Source organism: Sturnus vulgaris, chromosome 14 (genome assembly GCF_052056855.1).
Source record: "Sturnus vulgaris isolate bStuVul1 chromosome 14, bStuVul1.hap1, whole genome shotgun sequence".
Lineage (NCBI taxonomy): Eukaryota > Metazoa > Chordata > Aves > Passeriformes > Sturnidae > Sturnus > Sturnus vulgaris.
In genome coordinates this window covers 15,199,907-15,217,470 of record NC_142256.1, presented here as the reverse complement: position 1 = coordinate 15,217,470, position 17,564 = coordinate 15,199,907, and the positions used below count along the sequence as shown (strand labels likewise).

The 17,564-nt window shown below is 40.7% G+C and overlaps 1 protein-coding gene across 4 annotated transcripts in view; it reads left to right on the top strand.

Annotated features, from left to right (window-relative positions):
• TENM1 (teneurin transmembrane protein 1) overlaps positions 1-17,564 on the top strand; it is a 318,181-nt gene that overhangs the window by 218,970 nt on the left and 81,647 nt on the right. For all 4 annotated transcript variants that reach the window (XM_088173259.1, XM_088173258.1, XM_014886212.2 and 1 more), the window contains one exon: positions 13,684-13,900. In XM_088173259.1, coding sequence (XP_088029385.1) covers positions 13,684-13,900 — 217 coding nt within the window. The remainder of the gene's footprint in view (positions 1-13,683; positions 13,901-17,564) is intronic.

The window sequence follows — 17,564 nt, the reverse complement described above, 5'->3', positions numbered from 1 at the left end:
GGCCTTTGCAGTGTTCTTGTCTGTCATCCACAGAGCTGTGCAGCTTTCTCATTCAGAGAGTGGATTCGAGGCCAGGTTGGATGAGGCTTTGAGAAACCTGGTCTACTGCAAGATATCCCTCCCCATGGTGGGGGGTTGGAACAAGGTGATCTTTAGGGTCCCTTCCAACCCATACAGTTCTATGATTTTATGAACAGCCCCAAACATAGTTAACTTTTTTTTCTTTTGATTGCACACTGAGATGTGTTAAAGTACATATTATCTTACTGTGTCACACCTAAAGACTATATCAGTGTCCAGGATGAGAGCTTATATGCAACTTTAAGGGCAAACCTTGCTATGATGATTTTGTTTTCTTCTAGGTCATTGATAAATTAAGCTTGATGTAGGTCCAAGAACTGAGGTCACTGTGGGACCGCAGTAGAAACACTCTGACTCAGTGATGATTCCTCATTTACAAATATATTTTGAGACCTTCTGATTTTGTATCCTGTGGGCTCTAAGACCCTGCTGTCCTTTGGCAAAGGCTTTCTCATTTCTGAACTCTATTCAAAATTGCCTTATTCCTCTCATATCCTTCCTTTTCCACTTTATTTCCAAGAGGTCCAAGAACCCTGTTTCTGCCCACTGTCTGTGCTCTCCTGTACTAGTGTGTATCCCTGTCACACAAGATCCCACAGCTGGCATCCCTGCCCCCCTGTGCTCTCCCATCTGTCGCTGTTCTTCCCCGCTGTCCGAGCCATGACTCACCCGCCTGCGCTCTTAAATCTGCCCACTAAAACCCTATTTAGCCTGTAATGTATGGAGAGCATTTTCTGATACACTCTATGAACTGGCTCTGTATAAACTGTCCTGTACTGTGATTTTGGGTGCTTTATATTCTACAATAACAGTGAGTTATTGGAAGAGTTGGAACTTTTAACTCTAAATCTCCTTGAACTTGTCAGTTTAAGGCAGACACTTCACGTCATTTTCACTGCAGGTTTTAAAAGCAATTTTCTTTTGCCTTTTTAATGGGAACATAACATGGACTAGGATAGCTCTGTTGACATTAAAATTAGAAATAAGTGCAGAGAGAAATATTTAATTAATCTGACTACAGATGGGCTAAATGTAATTAAGTTTTCCTCACAATCAACTTAATATAAGAAAAGAAAATTATATCTACATATATCTCTTTTTCTTTATATATATATGAAGTTCATAGGACCTGATTTGGCATAAGCATAAATTAGAAAAATTCCCCTAAAGTTATTGAAGGTATACCAGTGTTCAATGAATATGAAATCAGAAGCTGTGTGTTTCAGGGTTTGTATACCAACGCAACAGGAAAATCAGGAACTGGGAAGGAGACATGACATTACCTCTTAATTCCTGTTTGCTGGGAGGTTGAGCCTTAGGCTATGAAAATATTATGGTGGCATAGCAAGTTTCCATCCATCAAGCTACAGATGGAATAGGTTCATCAGGATGGAAGTTATTAGCATTTTCACCTGCAGCTGAGGTAAGAGCTTGCACTCAGGTGAGTTAAAGAAACACAGCTGACAGTGGTAACTTCCTAAGGCCTTAGGGATGTGATCATAGTCAGTGACACATAGCCCAACAGATAATTGAGTGCCCCTGTATTAGCCAAATCATGGAATTCTCATCTAGAAAAGGTCTTAATCATTCCAGTTGTGTTTAAATCAAACATTTAAATCTCAGTCCTATTTTGCTTCAAGTTCATGAGGAGGAGGTCACCACCAAAGAACAAAGCTGTAGTAAAGTTGAACAATTATAATTTCAAGCCAACCCTAATTTTAGGACTTAAACAAAGGGATAATTGTGTAGTTTTAGGTTATTTTTTCAGTGAATTTGTGACATTGTACTTTCAGGGATGGAAAAGCTGAGATTTTTATCATTTAAAACTACATTCCGAGATACGGTACAAAAAAAAAAACAGGTTAGTCCCAACCATAAGGATTTAATAATATCATTTAATTGGCATGAGGAAGTGTTAGTGGTATTGTTTGCCCCATGTTAAGAGCACAAAGGCTATGGAAGAGGCAAGTCTTGAATTCATTTTTTAAGGACTGATACAATTGTATAAGGAAAAGGCATAAGCATATTCACAGGCATCCTGGTCCTGCAACCACTGAAGCACCAAGGTCCCTTCAGTGCAGTTACTGCTGGTAAGATAAAACACATGTGGAACTATTCTCAGGGGCAGGCAAAGTCCAATTTCTTTTAATGCCCCATTAGAATTCGCTGTACTTATTTCCTGGCTGTACCATAACTGCCTTTCCCATTCCAGCTCATAACTCTCTGTTAGCTTTTTCCTGCTCGCAGACTTAAGGGCATGTTTACCTGTTCAAATATCACTACAAATATCAGTGAAAAGGTCTTAGCATTATAACAGATGCATGATGGCATGGTTTGCACTTGCCCTCACAGAGTGCTTCTGCAGTTTGTTAGCAGTGTGATGTCCATTTAAAAATGCCAAGGAGTCAAGCAGATGTCCTTTGCAGTGGGCCTTTCCCTCACTGTATCTTCCCTCAGCATAATTCTCCTTTCAGTCATGAATGACATGATTTTGGTTTATAAGATGATCATTCAGCTCATCTGAGCAGGTCATTTCCTCTTGTTCTGCTGCTAATTTAGGCTCACTGGAAGCTCCAGGATGTCTCTAGAAAGCTCTGCTGAGCTTTTTGCAGGCAAAGCTCCTGTGTCTTGGAGTAGGAGGCAGAACACATTGCTGAGGCGTGGGGACACAAAGGGCAGTCATGGGTCACACCCCACTCAATTGTAGCCAAGCTATAATTTGCCTGAGTTTTGGACATATTTACCCAGCTGCTGCACAAACAGGTCGTTGTCTCAAGCTGAAACTTGCAGCCTGTCACTCCCATTAGTTTCTTTGATACAAATCTCTCTTTTAAATTTGCCTGCATCTCCTTTTATTGTTTTTCTTTCATGAATCAATCTTGCCTGTTTGTTTTTAAGGAAAATGCTGTTAATACAAGCTTTGAATTCTTTTCCAAGTATGCCTTCAGTCACTTCAGACAGTTATTGTAGCTTTCTCCAAGCTTTTCCAAGCACAAGGAAATATGACTCAGCATAGCCTTAGGTTGATAACAGTGCTGCTAAAATATTGATGTATTTCTGACCCGTCCATTGGCATTTTAATAACCTATCCATCACAGAGATATTGAGTCCATATATAAGTAATATGCTATTATTACCCAATATAAATAAAACTGATGGGAATGGTTTTCATTGTTGCTGAGCAGCAAGGACTCCCCAGAGATACTTAGAGTTTCTGAAAACCCTGATATATTCATATTGTCCCAAGTGTGGCAGGCCAACCGCTGCTGGTACTCACTGAGTAAAACACTTGCAGCCTTTCCATAGGTACACTGATGGGCTTCCTTATATAAACACCAGTGTTCCCAGTTACCAGCCTGTCTTGGTTTGAAAGCCTTACCTGGTCTCAACAGGTGGTGATAGAATACACAGTTTTGGTCATATCCTGCTTTACAACCCAAGACACAGCCTCACTGTCTGCTGCATGCTATGTATTATGGATAAAATTTGGGCACTTTGAATTAATGCATATAAAAAAGCATTAGAGACTCTTGACAGTTGCTGCTGCTTAGTCTCTTCTGAAGTTACTCTTTGATTCTGTTTGCTTAGATTCCTGGCAACACTAATTAGGCTGAACTGAGCCTGTGGTGAATAAAGTCAGTGCAGGCAATATTTAAGGAGACACTTAAATCCAATTTTTACTTTCTGTGAAAATGTTCTGGACATAGATGTCACAGCTCCATCTCTGGCTTGCACTCACTGGGATCAGTATAGATAGAGCAGGAGAGCATTGACACACACACCTCTCTGGGTTGCTCTGCAGCAGTGAAAATGAAAGTCATTGGTACCTATAGAATATCCTGAGTTGAACAGTACCCACAAGAATTACTGAAGTGTAACTCCTGACCTTGCTCAGGACGGCCCCAAATATTGCACCATGTATCTGAGAGTGTTATTCAAATGCTTCTTGAACTCTGACAGATTTCATGCTGTGATGGGTTTCCAGAAGAGCCTGTTCCAGTGCCCAACCACCTTCTGGGTGAAGAACCTTTTCCTAATATTCAACATAAACCTCCCCTGACAGAGCTTCATGGTGTTCCCCCAAGTTTTGTCACTGTTCACCAGAGAGGAGAGATCAGTGCCTGTCCCTATGCAGATGTTGAAGACCACAATGAGATCTTCCTCAGTCTCATCCAGGCTGAACAAGCCAAGTGACCTCTGATGGTTCTCTTAGGGCTTCCCCTAGACATCTTTCACCATCTTTGTAGCTCTGCTTTGGACATTTTCTAGTAGCTTTAGATCTTTCTTACATCATGGTGCCCAACACTAAACACAATGTATTGCTTAGAGATTAGATTTTCATGTCACTGAGCAAGTACATCATTAGGATGTGTTTGTGAGCATGTCTGCATACATGTTCATGCACCATATAAGCATCTAGATCACTTCTTGTAGTATTCGGGGTTTGACATTACCATAAAACTTCAATCTTTTACTTTGCATTAACCAGGTAGTTAACTTCAGTACTTCTGCATGTGTAAAAAAAGATGGAAAGGGTGAGAACTCTGCTTATTTAATGAACTTTTAAGCAGAAGAATAGCAATTTTAAGTTTCATTGCTAATTAGTTGCCTTTTCCTCACCAGAACTTAGTGGATGGTTTATTAAAATATCTAACATCAGCAATATGGGATGGAGAGTCTGATTGAATTTTTCATTTTCATAGCCAGGTAATAGTGTTTCAGTGGTTTAATATGAAAGAAGCTGCTGTGCAAGTTGTTGTGTGCTTCACTGCTACTGTGAACCACTTTGTTCTTTGTCCCCTTACCAGTGTCCCCATGCAGTGCCTCTCTGCTGTCCTTGGGTGCTGCTGAAATTATATCTAGACAATTTGTGCCAATTGTGAACACAGATCCATTTCCAGGAGCATGAGTTATTATGATATTCCCATATTTGTGCTCATGAATTGCAAGTACAACAAGGGTAGGTGCAAGAATAAAGATGCTGGGATTTGGAAAGTAGGTGACAGAGGTGTTCATATTGGGCTCAAAAAACATGACTTGTTCAATGTTGCAATTAACTTAGAGCTGACAAAATGCCTTTTTTGTTTCCAACTTTTATTTTAATGAGAACTTAACACAAGTGTTCTGCAGCACGAAAACATACAAAATGCATTCCTGTGTAACATTTTCCCAGACATAGAAAGTAGAGAGATATAGATTGCTGGCAAGTGGCCAGTGGAGAAGTAGGTCCATAGCCACAGGTCCATTGCCAATTCTTCTGTCTGCTGAAGGTGATCATGCCTGTAGAAGAGAGATTGCTGCCCAATGTGTACATCAGAAAATGTGCTGTACCAAGCACAATGTGAGCCTTCTATGACTGCAGCAGAAGCATAGCTGAGGAAGTAATTTCAGAACACTTGTGGCATCCTTTCCATCATATGGAATAAGAAATACACATATATATAAATGTATAAGCAAGAAAATATATTTTGTTTGATGGAAAACTTTGTGTGACTCCATTGATACACACTCCTGACCCAATAAATACTAATATTCCTTATAGAAGGCTTCCTGAAAAAATCTATTCCCCAGCGAAGGAATAGGAAAATCTTGTCCTAGTTCTGTGATCTATTGCAATGCAGATAGGAGTGCTGCGACTGAAAACAAGAGCAACTTGTTTTGGCATGCTCTACCTTCTCTTTGAGGTTGTTTAAATTATTGAATAGTACTAGGAAGTGCTTTCTATCCTGAACTTGGTCTTTGTGAATTCTGTTTTAGCAGTAATATTAAACATCTTTTAATTTTCTAATTCACTTTCAAAACAAAAACCCCGGTTTATCATTATCCTTGCATACAAAAGAAGGTACCTGGAGGACGGGAAGCCATAATCTCAGACTTATTAAAATGTAAATCACTTTACTGTATAATCTGTAGTGTATTGTGAATGTACCTGTCTTTCATATTAAATAAATTTTAAAATGGTAATAACAAACCAAAACCATTCATACATCTGTAATACGTTTTAGTCTGCACCTACACTGTGATGTACTTTGGGGTAATTGACAGTAAAAACTTCAGTGTACAGGATCCCCTGCTGTATGAATTACAGTGTTTACTATTTGTAGTAGTTTATTCATACTCCTGACTGTTGTCTCTTGAGATTTAAAAGAAACCCTGCTGATATTCTAACACAGTGAGCTTTTTAATAGTTGGTTCCTGATATGAAAATTTAACTAAAATTGTGACCATTGGCTGAGAAATGATTCATGTATTTGTAGCATTTTCAAGTGAATGAGTTTGACTATATAGTTTATAAACAAGATTTATTTGGCTTTTTTTTTCTGGGTTGTTCTCCTGTGTTAAAAATCTCATTTCAAGAAGGATTGGCTTGTTGAAAATTTTATCCTCACATGCACTTACTAATATGATTTGCATTATCACAATCTGCCTTCATATGTAGCTTGTGAGTACCAGCTTGGCTTACCTGGTTCATTTTGATATGCTAAATTACAGGAGTTTTCTTAGGTCTTAGATTTGGATTTTTTCCTTTTTTTTCTTTTAAATTGTTTAATTTAAAACCAATGTCTTGAATGAGCCTAAAGTGAAACAAAGATTTTATTTTGGTTTAAGCGTTCCCTGTTTTCCCCAGAAAAGGTGTTTCATTATTTTGCTTCTTCACAAAATGAGAAAAATATTTTTCAGTTCTATGCAAATCAGTTTCTCTTCTAAATTTTGGTTGATTGTTTGGAGAAAAGCTGGAAGCTGCATTATTCAGAAAATTGTAATTAGTTATCCTAAAATACCACAACAGTCTGAGCCAAATACATTTGAGAGTCCACAGAGAAGCTGGAGCTTCTGCACCTACTGCCTCACTGCCTATGAAGCATCTTTTCTGAGCCTGTGTCTTCTCTTTCATTCTGCATGGTTATGAGAGGAGATTGAAATAAATTCTCATCTGTTTAATCAAAATATTTTTTAAAAAATATACCATGAGAGAGAAAGAGAATCCATGAATGATAGTCTGTGATACTTCTCCTTTGCATTGATGGTACTTTGGGTAGCAGTTTCTTTCTCTGATGACTTTGTAGCCTTTGTTGCCTGTAAGCTGTCCCTGCTGAATCCAGCACTTCATAGATTTATGTTGCTGTTAGGACACACCAGTCTTAAAATGACTTGTTCAGATGTGCTTCTGGGACTTAACACTCTCCTAGTGGGAAACCCACCTTGTTGTAGCCCTGGAAGGCTGAAGAGGCAAATGCAAGCAGGTGCAAGTAATTCAAACCAAAAATAACTCCATTAGCAGAACCTGGAAGAGTTTATAAGGCAGTCATGTTGCTGACAAGTAAGCTGGAAAGGAAAGAGGAAAATTGAGTCTGACTGGAAGATGCAAAACTGCTTTCTTTTTCCTTGGTTTCTTTTTGTGTAGAGCCTGAATGCACTGTGTTGGTCACCAGGTATGTGAACTATTGACCAAAGAAGAAGAAAATGAGAAGTCTATTCGAAAAAGCAAAATAGTTGTGTTATTTTGGTAATTATTTCTTTCCTAAGCAGATCTTCATATTCTATTATTTCTGTGGCCTTTCACTTTTATTTCTTACATAAATGAGGGAATCAGGTCAGCTCAGTTCCCACATTTAATGGCCAGTTGACAAGGAAAAAATTACTCAGAATTGCTATTGCAAAATAAATTATTCTAAAGTAGCTTCCCTATGGATACTGTTATTCTGAAATAAGTGCTCCTTTTTTCTGATTAGCACATAATCTGCTGGACCAATGTTTGTCACGTTTCTCAGGTGGACAGTGGCGAGCTTGCAGAAATTGGTATCTTCCAGAAAATCCCTTGATTCCTTGAACAAGGTTTGTCATTGCCGTAACCCTTCCACTGGCAGGGCCCAGCCCTAAATGGCACCAGTATGAACCACAGCAAGAGATTTCAATGTCTTTATGACATTTTCAAATCTAGTAGAATCCTTTAATGTTTATAGTCTTTGATGATCTGCTGAAAAGCATCTGTAACTTCATGCTTTTCAGTTCACTTATTAATACAGAGAGCTTCATTCCTTGGATAAAAAATAGATGAAACATTATTTTTTTCTGCAGTTCCGAGCATGCTCTTCAAGTTTCAACCCAAAACTCTTTTTTTTGTTGTTTTTTTGGGGGGTTTTTTTTGTTTTTTTGGGTTTTTTTTGGTTTTTTTGTTTTTTTTTTTTTTCCTCCCAGCAGAGCACACTGCAAATGACTCTGGTTCATGTTGTCTCAGTTTGAAAGACAGGTGTCTGCTAGGGAAAGCAGGGCCCTCCCTTGAAATGGAGAATGTAAACCTCCTCTGGAGAAAAAGAGGGAAAGAAAAACAAAACCAACCCCTAACATTATCTGCCCCGAATTTTTTCCCATACCAACATGTTACATCAAATTTAAACTTTTATATACATACATGCAGATATGGATACAGGCACAGTGTCATGGGTAGTTTTCTCTAAAACAAGGTCTCTTTGGGTTATGCATCAGATCTCTCCCTCCTTTTGCATCATCCACCAGGTGCAACCTGGTCCCTGACCAAAGACAACCCCACAGATGGGATTGTCTTTGCTGGAGGTAGAATTCACCCAAACAGTTTTTTTCCTAGCATACCTCTCATGTGTACCCCTGGAACTTTCTCTGCATCTGTTGATCCCAAGGGATCAGATTGGGCAGGTTAGTGGAACCTCAGGTGTTCACTCACCATGTGGCTTCTGTTAAATTAATCTCCCAGTTCTTGAAAGTCCCCCCCACCAAGTACCTTCAAGGTGGTTTTAAGCAGGCCATTGCACTGTTCAACTTTCCCAGACACTGGTGCATGATAAGGAATGTGGTACACCCACTCAATGCCGTGTTCCCTAGCCCAGGTGTTTATAAGGCTGTTCTTGAAATGAGTCCTGTTGTCTGACTCAATTCTCTCAGGGGTACCATGCCTCCAAAGAACTTGCTTTTCAAGGCCTAGAATGATATTCCAGGCAGTAGCATGAGGCACAGGGTGGGCCTCCAACCATCTGGTGGTGGCTTCCACCATGGTCAGTACATAGCGCTTGCCCTGGCGGGTTTGAGGCAGTGTGATGTAGTCAATCTGCCAGGCCTCTCCATACTTATATTTGACCCATCGCCCCCCATACCAGAGGGGCTTCACCCTCTTGGCCTGCTTGATGGCAGCGCACATCTCACAGTCATGGATAACTTGACTAATACTGTTCATGGTTAAATCCACCCCCTTGGTCTTGTGCCTAGCTGGGGGATGTTGGGTTCTGACTTTGGGGCCCGTGACTTGCACTGGTGCCATATGGGAACTCCTTCTCCTCACCTCCTCCCTCATTTCTCTCATCTCCTCTTGGAGGCTCTTACAGCAGAGACATGAGCCTGCATTGGGTCATTGATCATACTCTCATAATTCCTGAGCTTATTGGCAATTCCTGAGCTTGTTGGCAACAGAACCCACTGTCTCTTGGTTGTTATCAGCATTAATTGTCACAATGAAGGTGGTGTATTGAGATGGCCCTAGCTTTGCCAGATTCCATAATATTTGCCCTGTACACCTGACCTTGTCAGGGTCATTGTCATACTGTCCATCCTTCCCAAAGAGTACCTCAAATACTGCCACTTCTCTCAGCTGTTGGATCCCTTCCTCAAGGGTCTTCCAGTGCATTCTGTGATGGAGCTCCTCCATTCTCTCTCTGTGGACAAACCTCTCTCTCACACTCTTTGAAAGCCGCTCCCAAAGGGAAAGAAGCCCCGGCTCCCTTATGAATACCTGGTCCACACCTGAGTCCTGAGTCAGAGGTCCCAAATTCCTTGCCTCAGTACCATCCAGTTGCACACCTGTACCTATAAGATCCAAGACCCAAAGTAGCCAAGTTGTAAAAGCCTCACGGCCCCATCGTACAATGTCTTTTTGCAGATTACGGAGACTTTCAAACAATGGGAACTCAGTGATGATCTCAGCCTCTGGCTCCCCTGCTAGTTGTGAGGGCCTTCCTTTTTCATCCTTATTAACTAGGTGCTTTGATTTCATCTTAGACTTGTTTCCATGGGGTGACTGCTGCTGGCTGTGACTACCCTTGCAGTTCAGCTGGAACCTGAACCGTTGTAACATCTGTGGGTTTCACTGCTGCACTCTCAGACTCTTCTTTGAGGCAGGGGGAGAGTTTCTCAAGAGCTGGGGAGATGTATTCCTTCAGCATCTGGCCCATCTCACATACTTCCTTCACCAGAACCCCCACCCCATCTGAGTGGTTCATTTCTGAGGTGGGCTGTGGGGCAGCATCCCTAGTCCCTGGGGTAGGGTTAGGCTCTGTGGCAGTATCCCTATTTTCTGGGGTAGGTATCAGGGTGGTTATCCAAGTCAATCTCCCCTGATCACTGAATGCGAAATAGAACAAGCATATCAGCAACACTAGCTGTTGTATGGTATCATTAGCATTTAGAGAAGATTTGAACGCTTTGAAAACTGGTGGGGTAGATCCAAAAAGCTAGGTGAAGGGTTGGGAGAAAATTTTCCCTGTTGTTACTTCCTCACAGTAGGTACTATTATTGAAGTAACCCCAAAAACATAGTGTGCAATAGCTCTGAATCCATGTACTTTTCTTCCAGAGGAAGTTAAAAATCCACAAATTCTTCATCTTATCAACCCAAAAAATAAAACAGATAATGGCCACAGTAGCCTTATTTATAGGACCCATGTTTAGATAAGGGTTTGCAAATGGGAGAAATATAGCTGGACCACGTGCCACCCATACCAGGGTAGGCTAGACAACATGGTGCTACCTAATGAGGTTTCTAAATTTAGCACACAAAAGAATAGGTTACTTAAGAACTGTTACACCTTTTTCTCTCGATGCCCTTAGGCCCCCACGTTGGGCACCAAAACTTGTCTCAGTTTGAAAGACAGGTGTCTGCTAGGGAAAGCAGAGCCCTCCCTTGAAATGGAAAAAGTAAACCCCCTCCCTCTGAAATAGTATAGTTTTGAAATTAAGGGGCTCTCAGGCAAAGATATGGGGATAAGATTAACGGTTCTTTACTAGTATGTATAACAAGGCAAACAAAACAACAACAGCTAAGGAATTAATAACAAACAGAATAGGAACACTCCTCTTTCCCTTTGGTGCAGTTCCAGTCACAGCCAGCAGGGGCGCTGGTGGCCCCCGGTGGGCAGGGCAGGCGCCATCATCCCCGCGCGGCTGCAGGGGGCGCTGTGGCGCCAGCTCGGAGAGCGCGCGGTAATGGCGGCATGGCCTAGACGGGACGGGATGGAAGAGAGAGGCTTTGCTTCAGGAATCCCGGGGCAGTGTCGGTCCCGGTGCTCCAGCAGAACTCTTGGAAACAGAAAACTGAAACGGCAGGGCAGGGGTGTGGTGTCCAGCAGCAGAAGAAGATGAAGAGGGCAGCTCCCAGCTGGGTTATGGCGGTGGTAGCGGTGACGCTCCTCCTGCGAAGCCGAGAACGAGTGGGAGATTGAGCAACTGTCCCTGCTCTCCTTTTACCTGCTTCTAAATATCATGGTGTGTCCCCCCCACTTCCTCTGAGAGAAACTCCCAAAAACCGGAGAGGTTCCCCGTAGCCTGTCTCAAGGACCTAGCCTTCAGTGCTTCTTAGCATGTCAATGGGAAAAATTCCACAGGCAAAGAGGAAAGGAAGAAAAAAACCAACCCCCTAACAGTTGTGAACTCCTCTATCCGTTTCCTGTGTGCTTTTGTTTAGACTGGAGGCCCCTTATTGGTTTAGATTACTGACTTCCTAGCAGATTTCAGTTGCTTCCTGGGCTTTACTTAATATAAAGTGACTGCTAGACTCAAACAAAATAAAGTCAATGTTGCCCTGTGAAGTTCTTCTTTCACTGCTGGCAAATGCCTGTTGTTTCCAGGATTTGGGGAATGTGGAAAGAACTTAAAGCACATACTGACCTGTAGCCATGACAGCTCTGCTGGAGCCGAGGGTCCTAGCCAAGGGTACTAGCTTCACTTGCCCTTGGCTCATTTTCACAAAAACTAGCCTGGTCTATGTGATTTCCCAGCTGCAGAGGATAGATTTGTTAATATTTTTTGCTTAGCCAAGCAGTAATCTTGCTCAAGGTCAGGCAAGGATTTTCAGATGCCAGGAAAGCCCATTTCATTATATGTGTTTGTTTTGTAGAAGGGCTTTTGCTTTCTTTCTTTCTAAAGTCAATGTTTTATCCCACTGTTTACTGAGCATTCACACAGAGCACTGTTGAAAAAGTAGTAGAGTTGGCTGGAGATTGGTCCTGCACCCATTAAAGTCAGTGACAAAACTCTAGAAGCTCCCCTGCTCTCACAGTTTGCCTGGAGGAGGTGCAGTCTGATAGACTTTGAAGTGTTGGTACCCACAGAACATGGCAAGTCAAAGCATGAAGTGAAAATACCTAACAGTATGTTGATCCTATAACTCCAAATTTGACACAAGGGAGATCCATGCAGTGATATGATCACTGCATTTATTCAGACCAACCTTGTTAGAAATACAAAGAGTTGTCTTTGTTGATGGATAAAACACCTTTATTTTGCTTTAAATGCAAGCAACACAGCTGCTAAGTCATAAAGTGGATGTTGAAGAAGATTGTTGGATGTTTTGCCATCTATTAAACCTGTTTCTGATTGAGTATGTAATTTAGGCAATTTGGACATCTAAGCTGCTGATAGAAGCAATTAAATGCCAGTAGCCCAATTTTAAGTTTTATTTAGGTTCTTAATTTAGATGTGCTTCAGTGCTTCAATTTTCATCATAAGCTTTAGATATTTAAGTAACTTAATTTCACCCACAAACGTTGCTGCAAGTTTGTCCATGAAGAAATGTAGATTTTTGAAAAAATCTATTATTTCTTCTATTTTTCATACTTGAAAATGGACAGAGGAGGAATAGCTTTATTTTCATGTTCCAAATTTGCTTTCATGTTGCAAACATCTATAGAGAAGACTGTAACTGTCTGGTCACTGAGATAGAGCCTGAATCAAGGTGTGTATTCATGTATCAACTGCAGGAGTGTAGTTAAGATTATGCCCTTTCTGGATCATTTTGGTATTGCAACAATAAATGAAAAGTAAATATTCTAAACCACTTGTAAAACTATTACAGGGTTTAAAACAGAAGTCAGACAACTGTAACAAGTACATTTTTTTACTACTGCAGTGGGGATACTTAGGAGAGTTGGGTAAATTTCAGACGTCATTGTTGGGGACTGGTTAGTGAGTGTATGTCCCAGCTGGAGTGACCAGTGCTGACAGTAAAGGGCTGTTAGAGGGAGCAGCTGCACAGTGTGGATCACATTGCACTGACAAGTGAAGTGTAGTGACTTTCTTCTGCCTATTCTGCAGAGATTGTCCTGCTCTTCCTTATTCACTCAGTTTGTAGGTTCTGTTTACTCATTAAGTGGGGATTTGGTGAGGTGATACAGTGTTAATGACTGAGACAAATACCCTTCCTGGAGTAAGCATGTATGCTAATGCTTTATTGAATTTGACTGTGTCATAATCAGCATGCCTTCACATTGATTACATCCTACCTGTGCTCTCTGGTAATAAATGTAGTGCTTTATTCTCAAAACAGCTCCGTTTCCTGAAGTTTCCATTCTTTCCATTTTAGATGGCTTGACAGACTGTGTAGACCCTGACTGTTGTCAGCAAAGCAACTGTTATTCAAGTCCTCTCTGCCAGGGTTCGCCTGATCCCCTTGACCTTATTCAGCACAGCCAACCACCTTTCTCTCAGCATCCTCCAAGGCTCTTTTATGATCGAATCAGATTCCTTATTGGGAAGGAAAGCACTCATGTAATCCCAGGAGATATCTCCTTTGAAAGCAGGTGAGTCTTCTTTTAAATGAAAGACTTTTCTGAATGTTGAGAACTGCAATTAAATTTTTAAACCAGGAAGAAATGAGGATACCTGGATAACTGAGAATTCTTCACCAGTGCTCATAAAATACTTAAAAGGATAGCAAACTTCCAAGTCCCAACAGCTGAGGATCTTGGTAATCAGATTGTTGTTGCTACCTGTCTGGTTGGTGGAAATGTCACAGCAACAAACTTTACTGCTCTTATTAACAAGATTGACTCTTGTGGAAGGTAAGTTGTCTCATACTTGTAAAACCAGCAGGGGAAGTTCAGCCCTTCACACTGTACATATAGAATGGCAGGATGCAGAAGGACAAGTTGGATTCACATCTGCTGTCTTCAGTCATGTTTCTGCCCAATACAATTTGATTGATATTTACAATGTAATGAATTTAGTATGTGTGGCTTGCACATAGTCTAGGCACATAATTTAAAAACTTTCTTGCTTTTGCTACACCTTGATAAAGCAGTGTGGACTTTACTATTTTGTGCTACAGGTTATCTCACAAAGAGTAGAGTGATCCCTGTGTGTTTATGAGATTGGCTTTGTCCTTTAACAGGAAGGAGCTGTGCAGTAAAAGAAGGGCACTTACTTGATCAGAAAACCTGGTAACATATTTTCTTGAACATTTGAAATAGAGGGGCACATAAGTTTTTATGCTGCAGTTCACTTGGGAAGTTATAACTTCCATGCTGACAAAGAGATCCACAAATCATCCACATCACCTGACTATTACCCTGTCAACTAGGCCTATGCATTAGATAAACCATGTTCCAGTAATAAGCACATAAGAATTTTTTATTTTCACAGTACAAAGCACTTAGATTACAACCTCAACACAATCCTGCACACAAATTCAGTGTACTTTTTTCTTCAGCATTAATTTTTCATAAAGTAGATTTGTAAACAGTCATTATTGATCTGAAATACCTAAACATTTAATCACTATTAATAATGTAACAGGATGTTATAAATATGTAGAACAATAGGCTATGAAAATGAACTCCATGAGAAGCACCCTCCTGCCACTGCTGAGTCTCTTGGAGTGTTGCACTTATGAATGAGGCCACTGTACTTGGGGCAGGGTTCTTGGCTGGCTCTGTGTGCAGTTTAAACCAAAAGTCACCACTGAAATATTTTCCTCATCAAAATGCCTCACAATGAGGAGTTTCCAGAGAGGAGGTGAGTGCTCAAGTTGCCTGTACACTGTGACACTGCAAATGTTAGCAGCCAGATTGCACATAATCCCATCAACGTGCTTTTATAGATATAAGGAATTGATCTTTTAAAGCTATCATTGATGGGATTTAACTTGGATTTAAAAGCTTTTTCTGAGTATTTCATTTCTTTACCCTGATACCTGCCATGCCTTTGAAGACTGAAGAGCAGCAAAGTTCTGTGTGGGAGCAGCAGCCCACCCTCACCATGGTTTCTAACTTCCTGCCACTGAGGAGTAGACTTTACTGGCATTGGTGTATCACCAACACCCCAGATATCATTTCCTCCCACTATAGACAAATTCATAGTTAGTTTGGTGAGAAAATCATTGGGATTCAGATGACGGTGGCTGCATCTTTGGAGTCAGGGCAATACCTATATACTCATTTTGTGCTGTATCTCCTGGAGTTTGTCAACAGTAATTTGCAAGGTACTGGGCGCCCCAAAGGGTTTCTCAGTCTACCCTTTGCTTAATCCTTGGGTCTTCCAGGCTGTTGAAATATTTTTCATCCATAAGCCAAACATTATTAAAAGCTGCCAGAATTTTATTTGGATGAGAGATAAGCAGGGTCTCTGAAAGAGGCAATAGCTAAATTGTGCTGCCCCTGTTCAGAAATCTCCCTCTGACATTGCCAATCTGACTGTCATCTTGTATTGGTTCTTCTCCTGGGAATTAAGATTGCTGAAAAAATATAGAAAGACAACTGCTGCTACAGTAAAAAACCATCAAAACTCTGTGATCCAGCCTGTCTGGTAAAAAACCAAAGAATGCTTGGGAGGTTTTAATCTCCTTTGGGCTATTGCTAAAAAGGATGTGTCTAGGCAGATGATATTAACTCATAGCTGCCTACAACACCACTGATTTTATAGCATTGGTGGTTTAACATGAAATGTCAGAAGGATTGGATGTAACAGTGGCTTGCATTTATTTCAGAACACTGGCATCCATTCCCACTGGTGCTCCAATTTCGAAAAGCTCTATCTGCCTTTCTTTCTTTTTTAATTTCCCTTTACAAGAAATTTCTGAGACCATTAGGAGAATTAAGGAAGAGACATCCATCCAGTGTTTTCAGTCTTCTGATTCAAATGACATTGTGCCGTGTTTTACTATAGCACAGGTCAGTGGAACTCTAGTATGGGTGATGTTTGCATGAATCTCACTGGAGACAAAAGGATGTTGATTAGATCTTGGAAAGTTAACAAAAATGGTGAAGTTTATCTCTGTCCTTCAGACTGGAAGTGTTCAGTCTCTGCCATATCCTGGAATTTTCCAAATAATCTGAAATACTAAAACTGGTTGTTCTAACAGCTGCTGAGACATCTATCTCTCTGCATTTGTATCTTGGACTTTAGTTTAGGTCTAATATTTAAACATTGTGGCTTATACAGTACAGTCAGGATGTTGCATGAGCCATGGCTAAATATTACACCAAAAATAATGTTAAGGGACTACATGTTTGCAAAACGTTTTACTTTTTGTTATGTCAAAGCCATGTCATATACACTGGGTTTTTACAAACTCCCACTTAAACTGTGACATGCTGAAAGGCAGATTAATAAATGGATAAATGGAAATGTGCTTGCTTACATCAGGCACAGTTTTAACCTACTGCATGTAGTAGGGTATAGCAGATTATAATGTTTTTGTCAACTTCTGTTCTCAGGAAGGTTTTTAGTTTGTTTCTTTGCTGAGGTTTTTTTTTTTGCTGCTGGCAAGCTATTTGACTCACTGCAAATTGCCCACAAAAAGGATCCAGCGTATGGTACTGAATTAATTATCCTTCAAATGCTGCTTACAGCAACATTGTCAGCAGGAAGAAATGAATTTACCTCACTAGCCTTCAGCTTAATTTCTCTCATTGAAGATTTTAATCAGAAATATAGTACAGTAAATGACATCTTCTGGTAATGTGACACTTGCAAATTCACAAGCTGCTTGACAGAGTTCCATATCTGAGCCTAATGTCTCAGCCTGAGGTGCTTATTGGAAACTTAACATGCAAAACAAAAGCAAAAAAATGGCAGGTAAGTAGCAGAAGGGCAAGGCAGAATGGTGGTAAAATAATAAAATGCTTTACAGGTACTGAAAAAATACATCTAAAATTTAAACTTCTGTTCATATTTTAAATTAGAGATGTCAAACAAACTGCTTGACAGCAGACACCTGAGATCCACAGAATAGTGAATTCCTCAGTTACTTGTGGAATGACCCATGAAGCACTGACAGAGGAATCCGACTTCTTTCAGGCCACCTGCAACCTGTGGGAATCTCAGCTTTCTCTCCAAAAGCCAACTGCTCCCTCTGGAGTTGCAGATTTAGTACAGCTTGCCAGAGGACTGGGAACATTTTTAATGCATTTGAAAACACTAAGGCAGCTTATCAGGGGCACGTTCCTGCCCAGCTTCATAGAAAAG